Source organism: Syngnathus typhle, linkage group LG6 (assembly GCF_033458585.1).
Source record: "Syngnathus typhle isolate RoL2023-S1 ecotype Sweden linkage group LG6, RoL_Styp_1.0, whole genome shotgun sequence".
Lineage (NCBI taxonomy): Eukaryota > Metazoa > Chordata > Actinopteri > Syngnathiformes > Syngnathidae > Syngnathus > Syngnathus typhle.
This window is the reverse complement of record NC_083743.1, coordinates 13,056,452-13,075,727: the sequence shown is the minus strand read 5'-3', so window position 1 is coordinate 13,075,727 and position 19,276 is coordinate 13,056,452. Positions and strand designations below refer to the sequence as shown.

General features: G+C 41.0%; 1 protein-coding gene across 2 annotated transcripts; it reads left to right on the top strand.

Annotated features, from left to right (window-relative positions):
• The first annotated feature begins 290 nt into the window (after positions 1-290).
• pafah1b1a (platelet-activating factor acetylhydrolase 1b, regulatory subunit 1a) lies at positions 291-19,224 on the top strand. Of its 2 annotated transcripts, none has more exons than XM_061280218.1 (11): positions 291-482; positions 4,799-5,089; positions 10,019-10,103; positions 11,727-11,801; positions 12,029-12,235; positions 13,691-13,859; positions 14,710-14,812; positions 14,911-15,139; positions 15,618-15,719; positions 15,803-15,959; positions 16,465-19,224. In XM_061280218.1, the coding sequence occupies exons 2-11, from the start codon at positions 5,058-5,060 to the stop codon at positions 16,536-16,538; spliced, it is 1,233 nt and encodes a 410-aa protein (XP_061136202.1). In that variant the 5' UTR covers positions 291-482; positions 4,799-5,057; the 3' UTR covers positions 16,539-19,224. The 2 variants fall into 2 exon arrangements, with proteins under 2 accessions (XP_061136202.1, XP_061136203.1); XM_061280219.1 differs by lacking the exon at positions 291-482 and adding an exon at positions 568-818.
• The last annotated feature ends 52 nt before the right edge of the window (positions 19,225-19,276 follow it).

The following is a 19,276-nucleotide window of genomic DNA, read 5'->3' as shown; positions in this document are numbered from 1 at the left end:
TGAAAATGAATGAAATTAAATGACTGGCACAAATCTAGATACGGGAATAACAATCCTTTGTAGGGTGCAAAACATGAACTGCTAACAGAAAAACATGAGCGAACGTTGAACATTAATCATAATTAAAATAAAACTATCTAGGAGCACCATTTTGCATTTACATTTACAATGCGTGCAAATAGATTTCCAGTGTTTGAAATAAACGTTTAAAATAGTGCCAAAGGTTGTAGTGCGCCCCCCCCTCCCCTGTCAAGGACGTGCGCGCTCCCGCCTCTCCGTGAACGCGAATTCCGTGCGCGCCCCCGAGACAAGGCGAATGCGGTAGCCTACGAAAAAACAAGCGAGCGGCGCCGGAGACACTAGAGGGGCGCAGTTTACCTCCAGCTAACAAGATCTCAATTTGGAGCGCACATTTCACGCCCCGCTGGGTTGTGTTGTTGCCGGAGAGTGTTTTGGATATATTCGTGGACAGAGACAATAGGGTAAGTTGGGCTCGTTCACGAAGACGTCCGATGGTCGAAGGAGTGTAGCGTTAGGTGGGGAAAATGACGATGTGGCTGTAATTTTTGCACCTCCTTTTATGCCTCAAAATGGCGGCTAGGCCGCTTGGTCTGAAGCAGCAGGTAGCATATCAGCAATGCACTTTATTTCCATGTACACATGTGCAACATTGGGTTCATTCAAGTATTTGGCCTCAGTGACGAAGTTAAATTTAGCTAATTGAACTCAAGTGCACAATGGCACCCCCGTCTGCGTTCATATGACGAGTGCAGATTGTAGCTAACTTTCTGACTGCAATCATCAGCAGTCTAACGAAGGTAAGGTTCCGATTAACCTTATTGGTTGTTATAGTTCATATTTTTGATACCTTCTAGTGATGTGTGGTTGAAGAAACTCTATGAGTGCTAACGACATGACAACATGTTACTGGGTTGGGCCGGAAGGTTACTGTTGGCATTTGGCGTTGTCATTACGAGAAATATTAGAAGACTTTTTGGTGCTGTTTGACACTACGTCATTGCCGCTAAATATAAAATTGACACAGTCGTCACCATTAGTTATTATTCAAATTGGTTCGTCTTCTGCCTGCTCATTAGCTTCACTGCTAAGTCGGATGTTAGCATCGAGGAAGGGCGTCCGTCCAGTAATGGTCGCCCTGAAGGTTGCGTCTGGTTGTATGAATAATATTTCATGAAATGCAGATTTGCGAACTATATACAGTCGGTGTTTGTACACGACAGGGTTGTTTGCCGTCTCGCCGGTGGGCGTCGGGCTCAGCTGGAGCTCCTTCGTCATGTGTGGGAGGAAATCAGGGTGGAGCGCATGCAAGTCGATGATGGTCTTCTCGGAATTGCGTCTTCGCCTTACCCAACTCGGTTTCCCCTGACGTGTTTTTCTAGTCATGATTCCGAGATTTTGATTTTCTTCCCTTTCTCAAAATTTACGAGACCAAAAGATAACATGATTGGATTCTGATGTGTGTTTTAGTATGGTATGGTAATTTCATGAGATTAACCGATATATATTGGGCTTTGGTTTTCTGTCAAAGGTGGGACCCTCGTTTATGACACTAGATTTTTATGCAGTTTACAAATATATCAAGTCAAATTTACCTACTGAAATTAATTGAAATGCAATCAATCTGCACCAACCCCAAAATAGTAGAAATATTGCACTGTATTGTGAAATAGAAATAATACAGTAAATGTAACGGTTGGTTGCCTCATCCTGTATCCCATTTTGGCTAATTCTGTCTTTAGTGCATGCAATGAAAATTGTGATGATGGGTGACTGTGTACATGCCAAAATAAACAAATAAAATCAACAGACAAAACTGGTTTTCTAAAATGTGATGTAGCTGAAAGTTATACGCACATTGTTGTATTTGTGTGTTGGTGTGTGCCCCTAAGTGGCACGGCTTAGTGAGTGAAGTCAGAAATTAGAGCCAATTGGGTTGGCGCTTAAGCACGTGGAGTTCACGTGCAGATTCAGCTTCATGCACCTAGCGAATGTTTTTGTTTTGTATCTGTGTGTCTGACTGTTGGTCACATCAATAAATGGGTAAAAGAGTGCCTCGTCGACTCTGACTATTTTGTCACTTGGTTCGAGCGGTGGGCGATTCTGGTTGCAACGGAGTTGTTTCGCTCTGCTTTGCATTTATAAATTCAAGACATGTTAGCTATATAATTAATTTGTAAGCCGAACTTGCATTTATGTATGCAGTCTTTGTGATATTGCAGTCACTGGTTAGATGTTATATCTTGTATTGAACTGTTGATGTGTTTGGATCTTTTGGATCTTAGCATGTCAGTTTGTGTTAAGAGCCCCAGTTGATGCCACTGTTACTTTTTCTAATGTTGTCTGTCTTATTGTCACTGTTAGGAAATGAAGGCAGTCAAGATTCCAGATGTTAGGGGCGCTTGGTATTGAAAAAGTGAAAAAGGCTTGTAGTTCTCTGCTAGGTCATGCAAAGATGTCTGCAAGATTAACGGTGAAAATAAAATATGAGTAGTGGCGGTACAGTTGTGCATATTTTTCCATTCAATGACTTCCATCTTGCAAAAATAGTCATGTGACAAGTTTCCTATTCTCCTTTCTTCATGTGCATTCGTTTGGTTGACGTAGCCCTTTGCATTAAGATGGCCCACTCTCTTGAACTGTCCAAGACGAAGTTGTAAGCTTGGTGACGTCAAGTAACAAATATGTGCTCTGTAATGTATCGGGTGTGGCTCAGTCCAGTTGTGACTGAATAGCCCGACTGCTGCTTCTTAAAGTGAAACAATGTTATTAATCGAGAATAGCTTCTCCAAGAAACGCTAACCTTTTGGGTTTAATCAGGAAATGAAAGGACACCCCCAGAGCACTTTGCACCGTTTTACGACGGTTCCTGCTGCTGCGACACAAAGACAATAGCGGGAAGAACAAGCAGATTTATGGATGCACATCGATTGCAGCTTATTCCCCCTCCACCATCATTTCATTCCCAATTTTTGAGCTCAGCCAGTTAAACTGATTGGTTGGTATTTTTTTCAAGACTGCAAATACAAATGAAAGTGAATTATTGTGCGAACAAAGGAAACCCACAAATTACTAAAAATATGGAAATAATTTTACATTGCTTTTAAACGGCGAGTTGTTTCGCTACTGAAAACACGGAACTACAGGATAATTCCACATTTTAATAGCATAGAAAGTAAACTTGTAAAACCAAGTGGAAAATGATTTTTTTTTCTCATTAATTTCAAACATTTTTATTTCAACTGTCCAAAAAATGTAAACAAATGTAGAATAGAAAATAACACTAACTATTTAAACTACTAAAATGCTACCCCCATGAATAAGCTTATGACTGCAACTGGAATTTTGAAGTTATGATTCTACTAATGATGTGCATGATGAAAAGATTGATACTTTAGTCCAGTGGCTGAACAGCTAGCTAGTAGTGGCTAAACTACTAATGTTTATATGGGCAGGTCAGAACAATTGCAATCACTTCCTAAAACTGTTCAATGCGCTATTTTTGTCTTTATGAACCACAGCGGATTTGTTGGGAAACATCCAGAAACCCCGGCACGCTGTAATCAACACTCTATGAGAGATAAGCTGTCATTTGGACCTGTGTCAGATGCTGACATCACAGCTCAATAGTTAACTAACAGCTACGTCAGTTGCTCTCTGTGGAGCAGGTCCTCTGCAGTGTGCAAGTGTCAGTTATGCATATAGGAAAGCAAACACATTTTGATGTTTGTTGCTTTATCAATTTAATAGAGAAGGCTGCCAAGCAGTGAAATGATGTCTGCTGCCTTTGTGGTTTTAGTACAGGAATAACTAGTGTCAAATACATGGAGACTTCTGCTCTGTAATAAACATCCCAAATTTGAATCCATTCTATACTATTTTGTTCTCTTGCGAACCTTTTGTTGAAATGTGTATTCACAATTAATACATTTAACGTAAGTCAACTATGTGATGCAGCACGAGATGCCTCATTCTGGAAAACAGTCTGATAAAGCATGTGTATGCAAATGAGGGAGTGAGTAATTGCGTAAGGATCTCAAAAAGAAGTAAATTAGCTCCGTTTAGACTTTTGTCTTTTGGTCAGTCGGGGAGATTTAGTCATCGTGGTCCCAGTAGACTAAGAGGCTTAGTGCGGCTCATAGTTGGCCTGCCGTTGGAGGTTTACTTTAGTAGTTTATAAGGCTGGTAGTGTACGTATATATAAATATATATACCCCATTGCATTTGATGTACCTTCGAAAGATCCCTCAACTCACAATATGTTGACCTTGTAACCAGTCAAAGCTCTGCTGTCGCCTCCCAGTGATTTCCCCATTCATCACTTCGCTTGGCAGTTCTTAAGGAGGTGTGATAATGACACAATGACGTTTGGGAATTTGACGAGTGCGCAGCCGTTATTCGGGCCTCTTCGGCCATGACTTTTGTCGCTCTTCCAATCTGGGTCAACTCTTGCAAGTTTGCGCAGGAATTTGTAACCTGGAATTGTATTGATGTTGTGGATGCTTTTGAAAGCATCTAAAAATCCACGGAAAGAGTGATTGAGTTTTGTCGGATGGATGACTTCATGCCATTTTTCTAATTGATGGGATGTAGTAATATTTTCCGAGTGCTACTTTGACCTGGTAAAATCAGCAGTTTCCATGCATTTTTTTCTGCATTTAAACTGTTACGGGCATTGATGCAGCACTTCTTTGACCTACTATAAATGTTTTCAGCTCCACCCACTCTCTATGTTATCTGTCATGCATACCTAACGCGCACCTCCATTTCTCCCTTTCAGATGCAGTGTAGACTCGGCTGTTGACTGGTCTGCAGGCTCTCCGCTTCTCTTGTCCCCAGGGGGCCCGGTTCCTGCGGTCCCCGCTCTGTCCCCGGGCTGTGTCGGGTCTACACTAACTGACGCTATAGGAGTACACGGCTCATCCTCGCTCGCGTTGCTCGGATCCGCATAGCTCATCTCCCGACTGAGGAGAGCGCGGCAGCTACACCATCTACTAGCAAGCGGTCTCTCCTTGCCCCGCCCACACCATCCTGTCACCATGGTGCTTTCCCAACGGCAACGAGATGAACTGTAAGTGGCCAATACACCTCGGTTTTATGACTCCAATAGTGCATAGTCTAAATATTGTCCCTTTCCACTTACTGAAGTTCAGGTTGTAATGGTGTCATTTGGATAGGTAAACCTTGGTTAGGGTTTTGTTTGGATTTGCATGATCAGGATGAGGGCTGTAACTGGTATGCACAAGTAGAGCAGCATGATTATCAGCCCAACGAATGCAACTTGAAAAAAATAGGTGGTAATAATGTTTCTTTAAATTGACCAAAGGCTACCACTGCCAAAGCAGAAAGTGTGTAAATGACAATGTTGACATTATTCTTTCCAATTAAGTCCGTTTTGGGGAGGGGTACTCGCGATTTCACTTTATACGCCGCCGGTATGCTGCTTAAATCCCTCAGTGCTTCTGGTGCCTCCGTGCAGTAGTTGCGCGATTGTTCCTTATTTAAGCAGATTTGGCGCAATTTAGTGCACGGCTGCTTCCGGGGCTGGGTGGTATATTGAGGTTTAATGATATTGATGTTTTGCACTCTGACACTATGAACAAAAAGACAATACAGTTTATATCAGTATAAATTTGTGTCACAATTGAGATACTGAATTGGGTTTTGCTAAACAGCAGTGGCAGGGAACTGAGCATCTTCCATTTTGCCATAGTGCACTGCTTCCCTTCTTGTACAAGCCTGGCCTCGGCCTCCCTGCAAAGACATTACTAACCAATCAGAAGAGAAGGAGGTAAAGATTTGAGCAGAACTTTTATTGTAATCAATTTACATTTGATGCGCTTAGGAAACTGTCTTTGCCTGTTGCCTTTTCCTGAAAATGCAGTACTGAGCAAAATGCAGGAAAAACATTTCTCTGCTCCTATGGGTCGTATCCTTCATGTATAAGTCATATGTCATAGTCAGATATATGTATATCATGGGAGACATGATAATGTAATGGGTCATTTGGTTGGAGGTGGGTTGAGTCGTGAAAATTGTTATTAATAATATTGACAATTGTTATCATTCAGTTAATGTTTTAGTATCACACTGCAATACATCCTAAATATTTTTATACAACCATTTTTGTCCCCTTGGAAAAACAGACGCTTTTAAAAATGCAATCTTTTTCATCTGATTCCGCTCTGATAAAAGTTACGTGATCGGTCGGCTCTGCTTTCAGATCACGTTAGTGAGTGCATCACGACGATCATAACATTCTGTCTTTTCTCTGCTCTTTAAGATGATTTAAAAGCATTGATTTGGGTGTCTGTCTTCCAGTACGATTGCGGAATGCATCCACTTAACTTGTGTCATACATAACAAGGCAGCTAACATTCCCAACAATGTTTCTATGTTTTTAGATTAGTGCTGTGGGCGGGGCCTGTTGGTATGGGGAGCTCGTCTGGAATGCTAAGCTTTCATTACCTCTGTACTAGTTAGAGGAAGATTCCAAGACCCCCCTAGCCAAAACCCCTCTTTTCCCAGTCTGTGGGCCAACAGCCCACAGGAAACGGGTGTCTTCAAGCATCAGATGCATTCCTATTGTGGTGATGAATTGCTGTTTGTCTCAATAACTTAGACAAACCTCCCACCTATAGATTTTGTTCTTAAACAAAGTGATGTCAGAACCACAGGCTAAAACAAAACACTTGCTTTACTCTGTTTTGTTAAAAATGGTCACTTAGGATTGGCAACTGTGTCCGGCTGTCAGCATCGAAGTTACGTCTATTAAACCGTCTCATCATCTTGTGGGACAAGAATAGCTTACTTACCATCCAAATTTAGGGTTTTCAATTTGATTGGTTTATATTCTGACAGTGTTTTTTTTTTTTTTATAACACATTTACTGTTATAATGACTTGTTTTAAATTAACAACAGTGATAGACTCCAGCACGATCCGACTTGTGTACCAATTCAGGTTACTTTGGCGCCATAGGAACTGAGCTCAGTCATAAACAGAGCAACCGTAATGTGTTGAGTTTTGGGTAGTTAAGGTTCATTGGCTGAGGATAAATATTTATATTTTAAATATTATTTTTCTAATAAGTTGCTATTTTGGCATCAACAGTCAGCTGTGTGATTCTGTACTCTCTTGACGACAATCTTTTTTTTTTTAATGCAAAACTAATGAAAAGCACATTTGTGTGTCTTTACAGGGTCAGGGGACTCACTGCCCCAAGCATGTTTTAAAAATAGCTGAAGAACACAAACATGCTACTCCCCTTAAAGACCTGGCGGGCACCCGTGTGCTTTATTTTTTTTAAAGTTTCTCCTTACTGAACAAAGAATACGCCCATGGCCATCTTCCACACTGCGTACATTTGTGTACGTCATCCTCTGGCTCTGATCGCTTGATTGAATTGCACTGGCACCTAACCTGAATGTGTACATACGCAAGTAATAGTCGACCATTAACCTGTGCTAAAGCGTTAAGGAATCCATACTTGTAGTAAATATTTGGATGAAAAACACTCGGAGGCAATTGAAATAAAACAGTAAATACTGGGAACTGAGCAATCATTGTGCAAAGAATTCTTACCCTGGATGCATTTTCTAATGCAGTATATGTAATGACCATTGCAAACCAAGGACCTTCTGAATTTCTTTTTTAGTGAAAGGCGTTTTTAACCCTGTCATCAAATGACCTGTTCATACGCCAACCATATTTGTAACAGACAAAAGTAAGGAGCTTGTAATTACTTGTTATCCAGGCTCCTAGCCACACTTGCATGAATACAGTGAAGATTGGGATTGGAACTAGTTGAGCACAAAACACTTCCAGGTCTCACACACTGCACTACCACTTGACTGCATTCCATCGGTGCAGCAGTTTGCTGTCAAAAACACTGGCGGAGGAGACAAAAGGACATTGTAGCAGTAATAGAATTGACTTTGTAAATATTGAAACTTATTTACAAATATATTGACAGAGCAACGGATGTTATGAGCAGCCTTGTCTTTAATGAGATGTGAGCTGGCAGGTAATGTGACAACCAGTATAGCCTGTGAAAGTGATACCGATATTGTCAGAGACCAGCATGACGTCACGTCAACTGATATTTATTTAATGTTTTTGAATGCCCTCTTCATTGATTTTTGTAGTTGAAAATTAGGAGGAAATGAAGTCATCTGCAGGCTGGAAGGATGGCTGACTCATCTCTCCAGGATGACATCATCCTGCTATCTGCTAATAACCATAGAAACCAGCCACTTTGCTCTCATTCTTTTTTTTTTTTTTTTTTTAACATTGCTTAAATAGTTATTTACTTGGGGTTCTGAACATTTACTACTCAATGTCTGTGTCGTTAGAAAAAAATCAAAAAAATCTGCGTGTCCACTATTCAAAACCTCACTACAGATGGAAAATGTGCTAAACCCGTCATATTTATAGACAGACTTGACCAACTTTCAATTTTGCATGATTTGAAATTAAAGGACTTACAATTAAGTCATTGTAGTCTTCCTGCAGCATTCCATTGAGCCTTTTAGTTGACGTTGAGACCGACAGCAACAGTTTGGACACACCCTCTCGTGACCCCCACCACATCAAATAACTCTGCGTTTTAGCTTCCCTCATCTCGCACTGCTCTTTCTCAGATGTGTACGCTCACAAGTCGGCCCTCTTTTAGTGTTTGAAGTGGGCAGCCTGTCAGGAGTCTAGATAACCTAGTGCTAACCTTGAACTCTAATGAGAGTCCTCCTCTTGTTGTCATGGGTATTCAGGTGGGCAGAAGGTGTGGTGCACGCAGCACAGGCTGCGCTGACAGATTGCAACTCCCTCCCCCTTCATACTGGCACCCTCAAGCATTTTCTCCCATACAGCTTGTCTGGCTTTTCTTGTCTTTAGATGTACGGCTTGTGGTGTATAAATATAATAATTACAGAATGAATGTGTGGAGGAGGTGCAGATTAGATTTTTTTTCACCCTGATCATTTTCACTACTATAGAAATATTTGGACAATGAAAGCTAAAAATGATTTTGCTAATCAAATTGTGTATAGATTTCATTGAATTTTTTTTTTTTATTCACAATAACCCATAATAATGAGCTGGCATTAGTGACTCACATGGGCTTGAAAATATCTTGCTGAGGGTAGTTCACTTCTGAGTGCAAGGGGTATTACGGAGTGAGTCACTCTTTCTACCTAATTTCATTATGCAGAATCGAGACGAACTTGGTCACAAGCTACATTCTTTTTAAACATGCCCTGAAACAACTCGATCAGAAATGGGAAAAAAAAAAGTAGCTCAAGGTCGACTCAACTATTGGCTCCCACTCCAGTAGTCGCAGTGTCCTCTTGAATAAATCATGATCACATCTCAAATGCTGTCTCAGAAAGTAGCTATTCAGTAGAGAGCCCACATGGTATCTGTAAAGCTGAGTTTAATACTGAAGTTTATACACTACTTGCTAGATTAAATATCACTTCCCAGCTCTACCCTGACCAGAAATTAGTTGACACATTAAAACTTTTTCAACTGCTTCTTTCAGCTTTCTTATTAAACGTCTTGTTTTGTGATGAACTGGATGGAATCGTCATAACCAAACGCCTGATTACCTCAAATATGTTTTCTGGCTTTATTCTGTGTGTTTTGGAAAGTGGTGTGATGAACACTGGGATCTCAATTACACCCCCCCCCCCCCTCCATTCACCATCCACATTGCAGTGATGCATTCTGCAGACAGATGTGATATCCATTGTGCTGGCTAGGTAGTCAGTCATACATGTAGTGTCCGACTTGTACTACACGTAAGGCTAATTTGTATACATTAAATGTTATTCTAATATATAGTTGAGACAAGACATTTAGGCGTATACATATACATACCTATTTTGAAATACTTTTAGGAGTATACATATACATACCTATTTTGCGACACTCATTATACTTAAGGCCTTATCTTGGTTATGGTGATCATAGGTTTAATTATGAATCCTCTTTGTATGTTCCAGAAATCGAGCCATAGCTGATTATCTGCGTTCCAATGGATATGAAGGAGCATATTCCACGTTCAAGAAGGAGGCAGAATTAGACATGGTAAGTAGAGTTTACACTGATCAGGATCGCATCGGCTGATTGTTTTATGGCCAGTTTGTGATCAGCTGTAATGCTGTAAAAACTATTATTTTTCCCCCCACAAAAATTAAGATCCACCCCAAGCATGGGCTGCCAGTCGCCCATCCCTGGTTTAAATACTTAAAGACATTGGTTTAATGTAATCTGCAAAAAAAAGTCATCACATCGTTTTCACCCTTCCCCCCCTAACTTCTCATAGCATCTTCTCGTTTCACCTTACCTTCACATTTCACCTCACCTCTTTCTTTTGTGCCTTTATTCATTCCTCTGGCAGACGTTTTCTGAGTGGGAGAAGGTTTAATAATGGATGAGGATGAACGGCACGGGGGGGAACCACGTACTCTTGGGGTTTTATAGCTATGACCAAAACAAACCTTTGGAAGCCAAGATGATACCGGGGCAAATTTTCCTTGAATATATTGCATTTATCAGTTGAAATTTATCTGCCTGTTAAATATAGCTAGTTGCGTTTGACTGAATAGAATGTTTTTGCCATGGCCCTTGTGACTGTCTCTGTGGTTTAGCAGGTTTTAATTGCAAAAATAATTTAAATGTGTCCACAACCAATTACTCTGTAGTTACATGAGAGAAAATATAGATATTCACATACACTTAGATATTTGGCTCCATAATACCCACTGGTAATAAATTGGCAGCCTGCAGTGTAGTCTGGCACATTTTGTCACTCTCGTGTAGGTTGTTAGCATCCAGGCAGATGGCCGGTTAGATGATAGCAGGCTTGTTTAAAAAAAAACAAAAAAAAAAAACCACTAATGCATAAATGTCGTTTCCTTCAAAAGTCTTGTATATTCCTCTAACGATGGCACGGTGCCTTCAGGCTCCTGGTAGCTGTGAAAGCCTCATTGGCGGCCCCGGAAGGGTGTGAGGGTGGCGATTGTTGAAATTCACAACTAGCTCCTCGGCCTTGCCATTACACAATAGCAGAAATTCTAAAGTAGCGGAGGGATGCAACCACCACCAATATTCAATGCTGATGTTTGCAGTGACGAGAGAGACGTAATAAATGAGACTCAAACGAGGGAAATGGCGAGGAACGCTAATGCAAAAGAAGGCAAACAACTCAATTCTAAGTTTTAAAATGTTTATTTTCATTACACTCGAGAATTCAAATCAATAAAATGCCTAAAAGTCATTTATTGCCTTGCTGATCAATGTCATACCATTAAGTTGCCGACCAAAATGAATAATTTATTAATAGCAGATTTTGAAGAAATTATCATTATGCAGTTGTCTGTTAAAGACTGTACATGCATTCTTTTGTTTCTCTAAGCAACTCTGACAGGAGTTGCCAACATATCCTGCATACCTTCCTCAGTTGAGCAGTTGGGTAGCTATTGTGGGAAGGGTCAAGACTTGTGTGTGTATTTGTAGTGTGGATGTTGTACAGTAGCATGCTTGCGTCGGAACCAAGCGTAAGTAATTGTTTTCTTTCATACAAGACATCTTCTCGGCTTGCCACCCTAGCTGGTCCATTCTCACTGGCCTTTTTTGATTCTGCTGATTCTTCACCTCGTTGCCTTTTTGCATCCAACCACCCCGCACCCCCACCCTTGCTCCTTGCAGAATGAAGAATTGGACAAGAAGTATGCTGGCCTTTTGGAAAAAAAATGGACTTCAGTCATCAGATTACAAAAGAAGGTTTGTTTTTTTTGCTACTTTCGCAGGAGGCTTGTGGGGAATGCAGTCTTGTGAATTGTTCGTGACATCACCCATGGAGCCACTTTACTTTTACTGTGTATTTATAATCTCTTTAGAATTCTAATTTACTGACATTGCTAAAGGTTTTTAAGAATATTGAAACTCCCCTACCTTTAGTTTGGTTCAATAAACCTCCATCAGCTAACATACTTACTTGGTCTGGGCAGGTTATGGAACTTGAATCTAAACTGAACGAAGCAAAGGAGGAAATCACCCTGGGTGGACCAGTTAGTCAAAAGCGAGACCCCAAAGAGTGGGTTCCACGTCCTCCAGAAAAGTATGCACTGAGTGGCCACCGCAGTCCTGTTACCAGAGTCATCTTCCACCCAGTCTTCAGTGTGATGGTGTCTGCTTCAGAAGATGCAACAATAAAGGTTAGTGTGGCTGAAAAGCACCCCCCCCTCCCTGTATTGTGTATTTTCAATTAGTCACAGTATTAAAAATTAAAAATATGCTCACTCAAATATATTTTATTATTAAGATATGGTTGATTGTTTTTAAGTATTGATGGTAAATGTTTGCTTGAAACTACCATTTAGGTAGTTTGCGAATGTTGTTTCTTTCAATTCCTCTTCCGTGATGTAGTCCTCAAATGGGTCTGCTTCTCGAAGGTGTTGTTATGGGCGCACCTGAGATTGCACCAGCATTATCTTTGTGTGCCCAGAATCAAAGTACAAACTCTCAATTCCAATAGTCTATTAAGCTGTTTGTTCTTTATAAATTATTCATCAAGCACATGTTCATCTTTCCCTTTCCACTAGCCACCACGGTTTGCTCCCGGTGCAACCACTCCCCTTGGCACAATGCCACATTTCTATTCCTCATAAGCAGCATCTGCGCCCCCAAGCCCAACCACCATCGGCGGAGCAAGGCTCTGAGCCCAAATCTTAAATTTTGCTCCACCCTCCTCCTCTTGCTCTTTAGCTGTTTTCTTCTTTCTCCTGGCCTGCACTTATTTGGTGTCCTACTTTTTCTACCTCTCAACAGCCCTGTTGAATTTTTAATTGAGTAGACCTTGCATGCTTCAGATTGTTTTGACAAGTCAAAAAAGCCAAAATAGCTTTTTAGTCTGAAAACTAAACTGAATAGACATTATGTGCAACTGCTTTTTGTAAAGTTTTTGTCCAAAGTTAATTAAAGGAGGAGGCTACTATGCAAGGTGCCACCCGACTCATCATGAGTATAAAATAAAATAGATCAAAAAAGAGTCAGTGATAATGCTAAATGTGTCAGAGTAGCTTAGAGTTACAGGTTGCTGTAAAGGCTTATTTGGCCAAGATGCTGATGAATTGCGTAACGTGCTGATCAAGCGAATCTCCAAACACATTAACTCGGCTGATCTCTTCCCCCTGTGCATTTTGTACCCCACAACCATCTGGCACATTTAGCCCCTCTAGAAAGGGACGGTGGGGTCTCCCATTACCGTCTGGACAAAATCCCCCAACCAAAGCAGTGAGGCGAGGAGTGTTTGTTTCTCTGTGACCGTCTGCTCGAAAACCAAACAAGAGCAGCTTTCTCGGGTTTAAATCCATCCTGCTTCCTCCCATAATTACTGATTCTGTCTGTGCTCCATATTAGTGCAGTCATTAAAACCTTCAGGAGTACTTACAAAAGGTCTTGACCATGGAATGAGACTATTAGAAATCCACAGTTAGTCTAACTTGGAGCATTTTATGGCATCTGTCAAGGCTGTTCTCTTTTGTCATCTGTTGTGTTGAGCGTTGCGAAAGTGTGGAATATTCATGGAACGTTTCTGAGGACTGCACTTGAAGAGACATAATGAACAGACGCTTGTATTCTGTGATCCAATTTGCTCGTGTGCTCTTTAGGTGTGGGACTATGAGACCGGAGACTTTGAACGCACACTTAAGGGCCACACAGATTCCGTCCAGGACATCTCTTTTGACCAGACTGGAAAACTACTTGCATCTTGCTCTGCCGACATGACGATCAAGCTGTGGGATTTCCAAGGTTTTGAGTGCATCAGAACTATGCATGGTAGGTTTTCTAACATGGCAACATTTTATGTCATAAATAAACAGACGAACGAACGAATGAATGAATACCACTTAGAATGAATGAAAAGTAAAAAAAATAAATGGAACATTCGGAACAGTTTAGATTTCCTGACAGCAACAAGCTCGAGCTGACCCTACAAATGTAATGAAATTACATTGAGCAGTTTCTATGGTACATATGTATACAGTATACTAAACTGGAGGAGGTGTTCATTATGTAACGTGTCTGTTAAAATATTCTGTTTTATTTAGACTGGTCTTAATAGACTTTATACTTTTTCAGGGAGGTGGATGAGAGCTACTTAAAATCTTCCTCAAGCTCACTGCACAAAGTCAGTGCAGAGAGAACATTTGATTAAATTGAGGCTTCACAGTTTGCTCTCTACTACTCCTTAGGCCACCTTTTTATTCAGTTTCAGTTCACCCTTCTCAAACCCTCATGCTTTTTCATTAACTTAACAAAATGTGACGGCAAGCTGTTCATGTAGATAAGTGTTGAATGAGTCAATAGTTTAATGATCCTCTTACGCTTTGTCCTGTATCACACGATACTAGTGTGACGTATGCCTGATACACACATTAATGGCTATTACTTATGTCTGTTGAGCGGGTCAAATCAGGTCTAACAACTGGGTAATCAACCCAATTTTCTATCCACTGTGAAACTGTGTGAAAGCCCAGCTCACTGCTTGAATTTTATAGTTAGCACATTGTGCCCAAAAAAGCAAATCATTTTGTCCTTTTGGTGGTTTTACACTTGCATCACCAAAATCTGACCCTGATTTTCCTCCCGCTTGTAATCTCTAAAGTTTCCAACTCTGTTCTTTTAGGACATGACCACAATGTGTCATCGGTAGCCATTATGCCCAATGGAGATCACATCATTTCTGCCTCAAGGGACAAAACTATGAAGATGTGGGAGGTGGCAACTGGGTAAGATCTTTTAATTCCGAATCATTTTTGAAAGTCTTTAAGTATTTATTTGCCTAGGTGTCATATTCATTGGGCGGTAAAATTTGTTTCCCCACAAGTTACTGTGTGAAGACCTTCACTGGCCACAGGGAGTGGGTGCGCATGGTGCGACCCAACCAGGATGGCACTTTGGTTGCCAGCTGCTCCAATGATCAGACGGTGCGCGTGTGGGTTGTAGCCAACAAAGAGTGCAAAGCTGAACTGCGGGAGCATGAGCATGTGGTGGAGTGCATTTCGTGGGCGCCAGAGACCGCTTATCCCACCATACTTGATGCCACTGGTTCTGAGGTGAGGGACGACTTGGATTGTAACCAGCAGTCTGGCTTTGCGTATGGAAAAAGACTAACCAACTGTACAAGTGTGGAGTTGATATTTGCACAACATTTCGCTTGACAGCCTTGTCCTTGTTTCTTGATTTAAAAGCAAGTTCACCAGGTAAGGTGACGTAAAGTATTTGTTAAGTTTAAGTCATTGTAGTCTTTGCTCAGACAAGCCTGTTCGTTTTGAATGCCGTCCAACTGGAGGGTCCTCAATTTGTCTCCCCTTGGAATTGACATTTTCCACGGTCATTGAATGGTCATTAAATTGTTTACGTCAACATAACAAAGAAAAAGAAAAACACTTGTTGAAAAATAACTTATCATCTTTTACTTAGTCAACATAGAAGTTTTCCTTTCGTGCGTCTATTTGACCAAAACTTGTCCTGCAGTAATTTTGCTACGTTGATTTATTTAATTTGTATTATTTTTATGTTTTGTCCAACCAGAGCAAGAAAAGTGGTAAATCAGGCCCTTTCCTGCTGTCTGGGTCCAGAGACAAAACTGTCAAGATGTGGGATGTTAGCATAGGCATGTGCCTTATGACACTGGTAAGGTCTATTTCAAGTGTGTAAATGTCTTTTCTTTTCAGTGCGGAAACCAATTTGCTTCATTTATAAATTCTGTACCACAGGTTGGCCATGACAACTGGGTGCGTGGCCTCCTTTTCCACCCGGGAGGCAAGTTTATTGTGACCTGTGCAGATGACAAGACCTTAAGGATCTGGGACTACAAGAACAAGCGCTGCATGAAAACCCTGAGTGCCCATGATCACTTTGTTACCTCTTTGGGTAAGCAGACCTCCTGTCCTCTTATCCCCTGCTATTATCGCTTCAGCTGCTGTCCCTGCCACTAGCTTATATACCCTCCTGCTTCCACGGCGATTCCTTGTAAACAAGACCATTATCTCCTTTGCTGGTCTTGAGTGTCCTGACGGGTGCCACCAGTGAGCCATTCACCTCGCTTTTTCACTTTTGCTTATTGATATAGGTCAGTAATTCCCTTGAGGACGATCTCAGCCAATTATTTTGGCAAGCTGGTTGCCATTTTTCTTTTAAAACTCTTAACTACAAACAGCAAGCGCTGTGAGCTGTTGAACATTTTGCAAAAGCTTCTTTGTTATTGTCATTTGTGCTCGCACCAAAACTTGTTTTTGATTTCTATAATCAATAGTGGTACAGTTTCTTGGTGCGTTCCACTTGACCATAACTTTAGCATTAATTACATATGATTGTTTCACGTTAATGACATGTAGTGAATGCACTTAGGTTTTGTTCTAATCTTTGTTCATTTCAGATTTCCACAAGACTGCTCCTTACGTGGTCACTGGGAGTGTAGATCAGACGGTAAAAGTGTGGGAGTGCCGCTGAATAGGACCTCCAAAGATTGGACCAGCACCCCGACTACCCAGATGGTCTTCTGGATCCTGCCCCCCCCCCACACACCCCCTTCCCTCACCCTGTCATTCTCCCCACCCCCAACCCCCCTCTCACCTAAGCTAAACTTCACCCGCACATCTTCATCTCCTTCGGCTGCACCTGCCACCATGGTTACTTACTCATTGCGCTCTCTGGTCTAATAATCTCTGCCCCTCTATGTAAATTATTCCTGGATGTAGATCAAGCTATTAAATGTTACACAAAAAAAGTATTCTTGCATGGTAATCAAAACTTGTATACTGTAAATTTGCATAACGTCTAGAAGTACCATAGGTTTAACACAGGGCTGGCCGTCTGTCACGCAGCCTTACTGACCAACCGAAGGCAGATGTTTTTGATGTAGGGCACTAAAAAATAATTTAAGAAATGACAGTGTCTTTATGTGTAAGATTACTTTTGGCTATTTTTTTTTTTTTTTTTAAGAACTTTTGTCTCTCTCTTTCTCGCTCTCCTTCCCTGTCCTAGTCTGATGGCACCTAGCTTGGTAAAACCTTCGAGCGATCAGGCAGAAAAAGCGTATATGGTGATACTGTCTGTCGGCCTTTATTAAAATAATCTGTAGCTTTATACCACCACTTCTCAAATGTGCATACCATTTCTCTTCATGTGGAGCTTGCTCATATTTTAATGGTTGTATATACCAATCTTGCAAACTGTTGTCCTTGGACCTCGGGGTGGGGAGCTTTGACTCTTGTCATATGAACAAATATTAGGCTTTAGTTGAAATATCCCATTAAGTACAGCACTGACCTATTCGTTAAAGTTTAGTGGAGGCTGTCGGTGTGCGTGCCTGAGTGGAGATCAGGGATTACGCCAATTTCTAATCTTCAGCACTTGATAATAATGACATTGTCTCCTTTGCGTTTTCTGTGACCTTCCCTTTGCCCCTCAACTCCCAGCCATTTTGCCCTACTACCGTAGGGTATTTGTGTAATATAGGAAGGATGTATAGACTAACGATACTTAGTTGTCGCTTGGCGCGTCTAAAGACTACAAACATGAACCTTCTCTTGCAAAAAGAGGAAAGGAAAAAACATGACAAGTCGATGTGCTCTCCCAGGTTTGATATTTGGGATATGCAATGATATCTTAATTTCTGAGGGGGGGGGGAAAGCATGTTCTGCTCAATAAAAATAAGTTGAATCGGTTTTCTGTGAAAATATGAACTGTAAATTTAGCTAGTTAAGCCATTTGGCAGTTTTGTAATGTTGTGGTGAAAGATGAGCTAAATAGAAGTGGGGTAGTTTTGGACTGTGGAGAAAGTGTTAGCAGCGAACATGCCAAGTCACGTTCAAGCTTCATATGTTCTCTGTAATATGAGCATCTTTATTGAGCAGCCCCACAAACCACTTGACGTGTTTCTGAGTGGCATTCTTCTCAAGGTTAATTTTAACTGGAAAGAATGTCTGATAGATTGGGATTTGAAAAAAAAAAAAAAAATCCACCAATCATTCCTTTCCCACTTGTAGGACATGAAATGAAACATCAACCCAACAGTGTTGGTTCATTAGTCTTGCACATCCCCGTTTACGCTAAATCTTCAACTCTATTGTTCAAAGAGGAATTCACTGTTGATAATTGCATAAACCTATAATTTTCCAAGTGCAGTTCTCCATTGCTTCAATAAACTCATTAGCTTCTTTGCTACATTTTTTTTCTTTTCACGTGTGTACTGGATGTGGTGCTCTGCTGCTGAAGCTCCTCGCGGTGTAAAATGTGACCTGTTGATATACGGTATAGCGCTGCTGCACGGTAATCTACATCAGGGGCTGAAGTGGTCTTAACACATTAAGGTACATAGTGGCTTAACAGTGACAGCGGCATGACAGGTGTTGAGAAAAGGATGCTCAGTATGTCTAGACCACTCAATCCCTCTTGTAGAATGGACTGATTTATTGTGAGTGTGGCTCTCCCCCCCCCCCCCCCCCCTCGTACCTTTTTTCCCCAAGGGGGTTTCTACACTTTCAAACATTTCGTCAGACCAGGTTGATCCAAAGGAGAAACCTCTTTTCGGGAATGTTACAGCTATCCCTTAGGTATCTTCTGCCTGACTTTGTAGTAGAAAATTTGGAATGATAATGGCAAAGTATTGTGTTCAAGCTGATACCAAAAAATGTCTACATTCTGGTTTAGCCAAGAAACCAGCCGTTAGTCCATTTAGTCCATTTATTGCCACCAATTTTAGAAAATATGCTCTCACCCTCAGGGCCACACTATGACATGTCAGGCCTTAGACGATTCCTCCAGTGATTTTAAATAAAAAACTGTAAAATAAAACATTGATGACATTTGGGGGGCTCTTTTTCTAATTTATGGATCACGGCTACTGTGTTGTATGCAAGTGTTTCTTCTTTCCCAAGCAATTATTTTGCTCTCTGGTCTGGCTTGAGTGGCCTGACTTGAGTTTTTGCTGTCTGTGTGTCATTTCTGCCTCAAGTCAACCAGTCCTCTCTAACATGCGTGTGAACCTCATTGAGGGCTTCAGACTGCACAACAAGCTCTTACTTGAGAGTTCATGATGTTTTCACCACTATGGTCTCACTCTTCACGCTACAAACTGTTAACAATATACCTGGATGTCAATTATTGTTTGCAATATAATAAAAACAAATCTGCATATTTGAGCAAAAGTGTGTTTTCTTGGATATGCTTTCATTTCACAAGTTGGT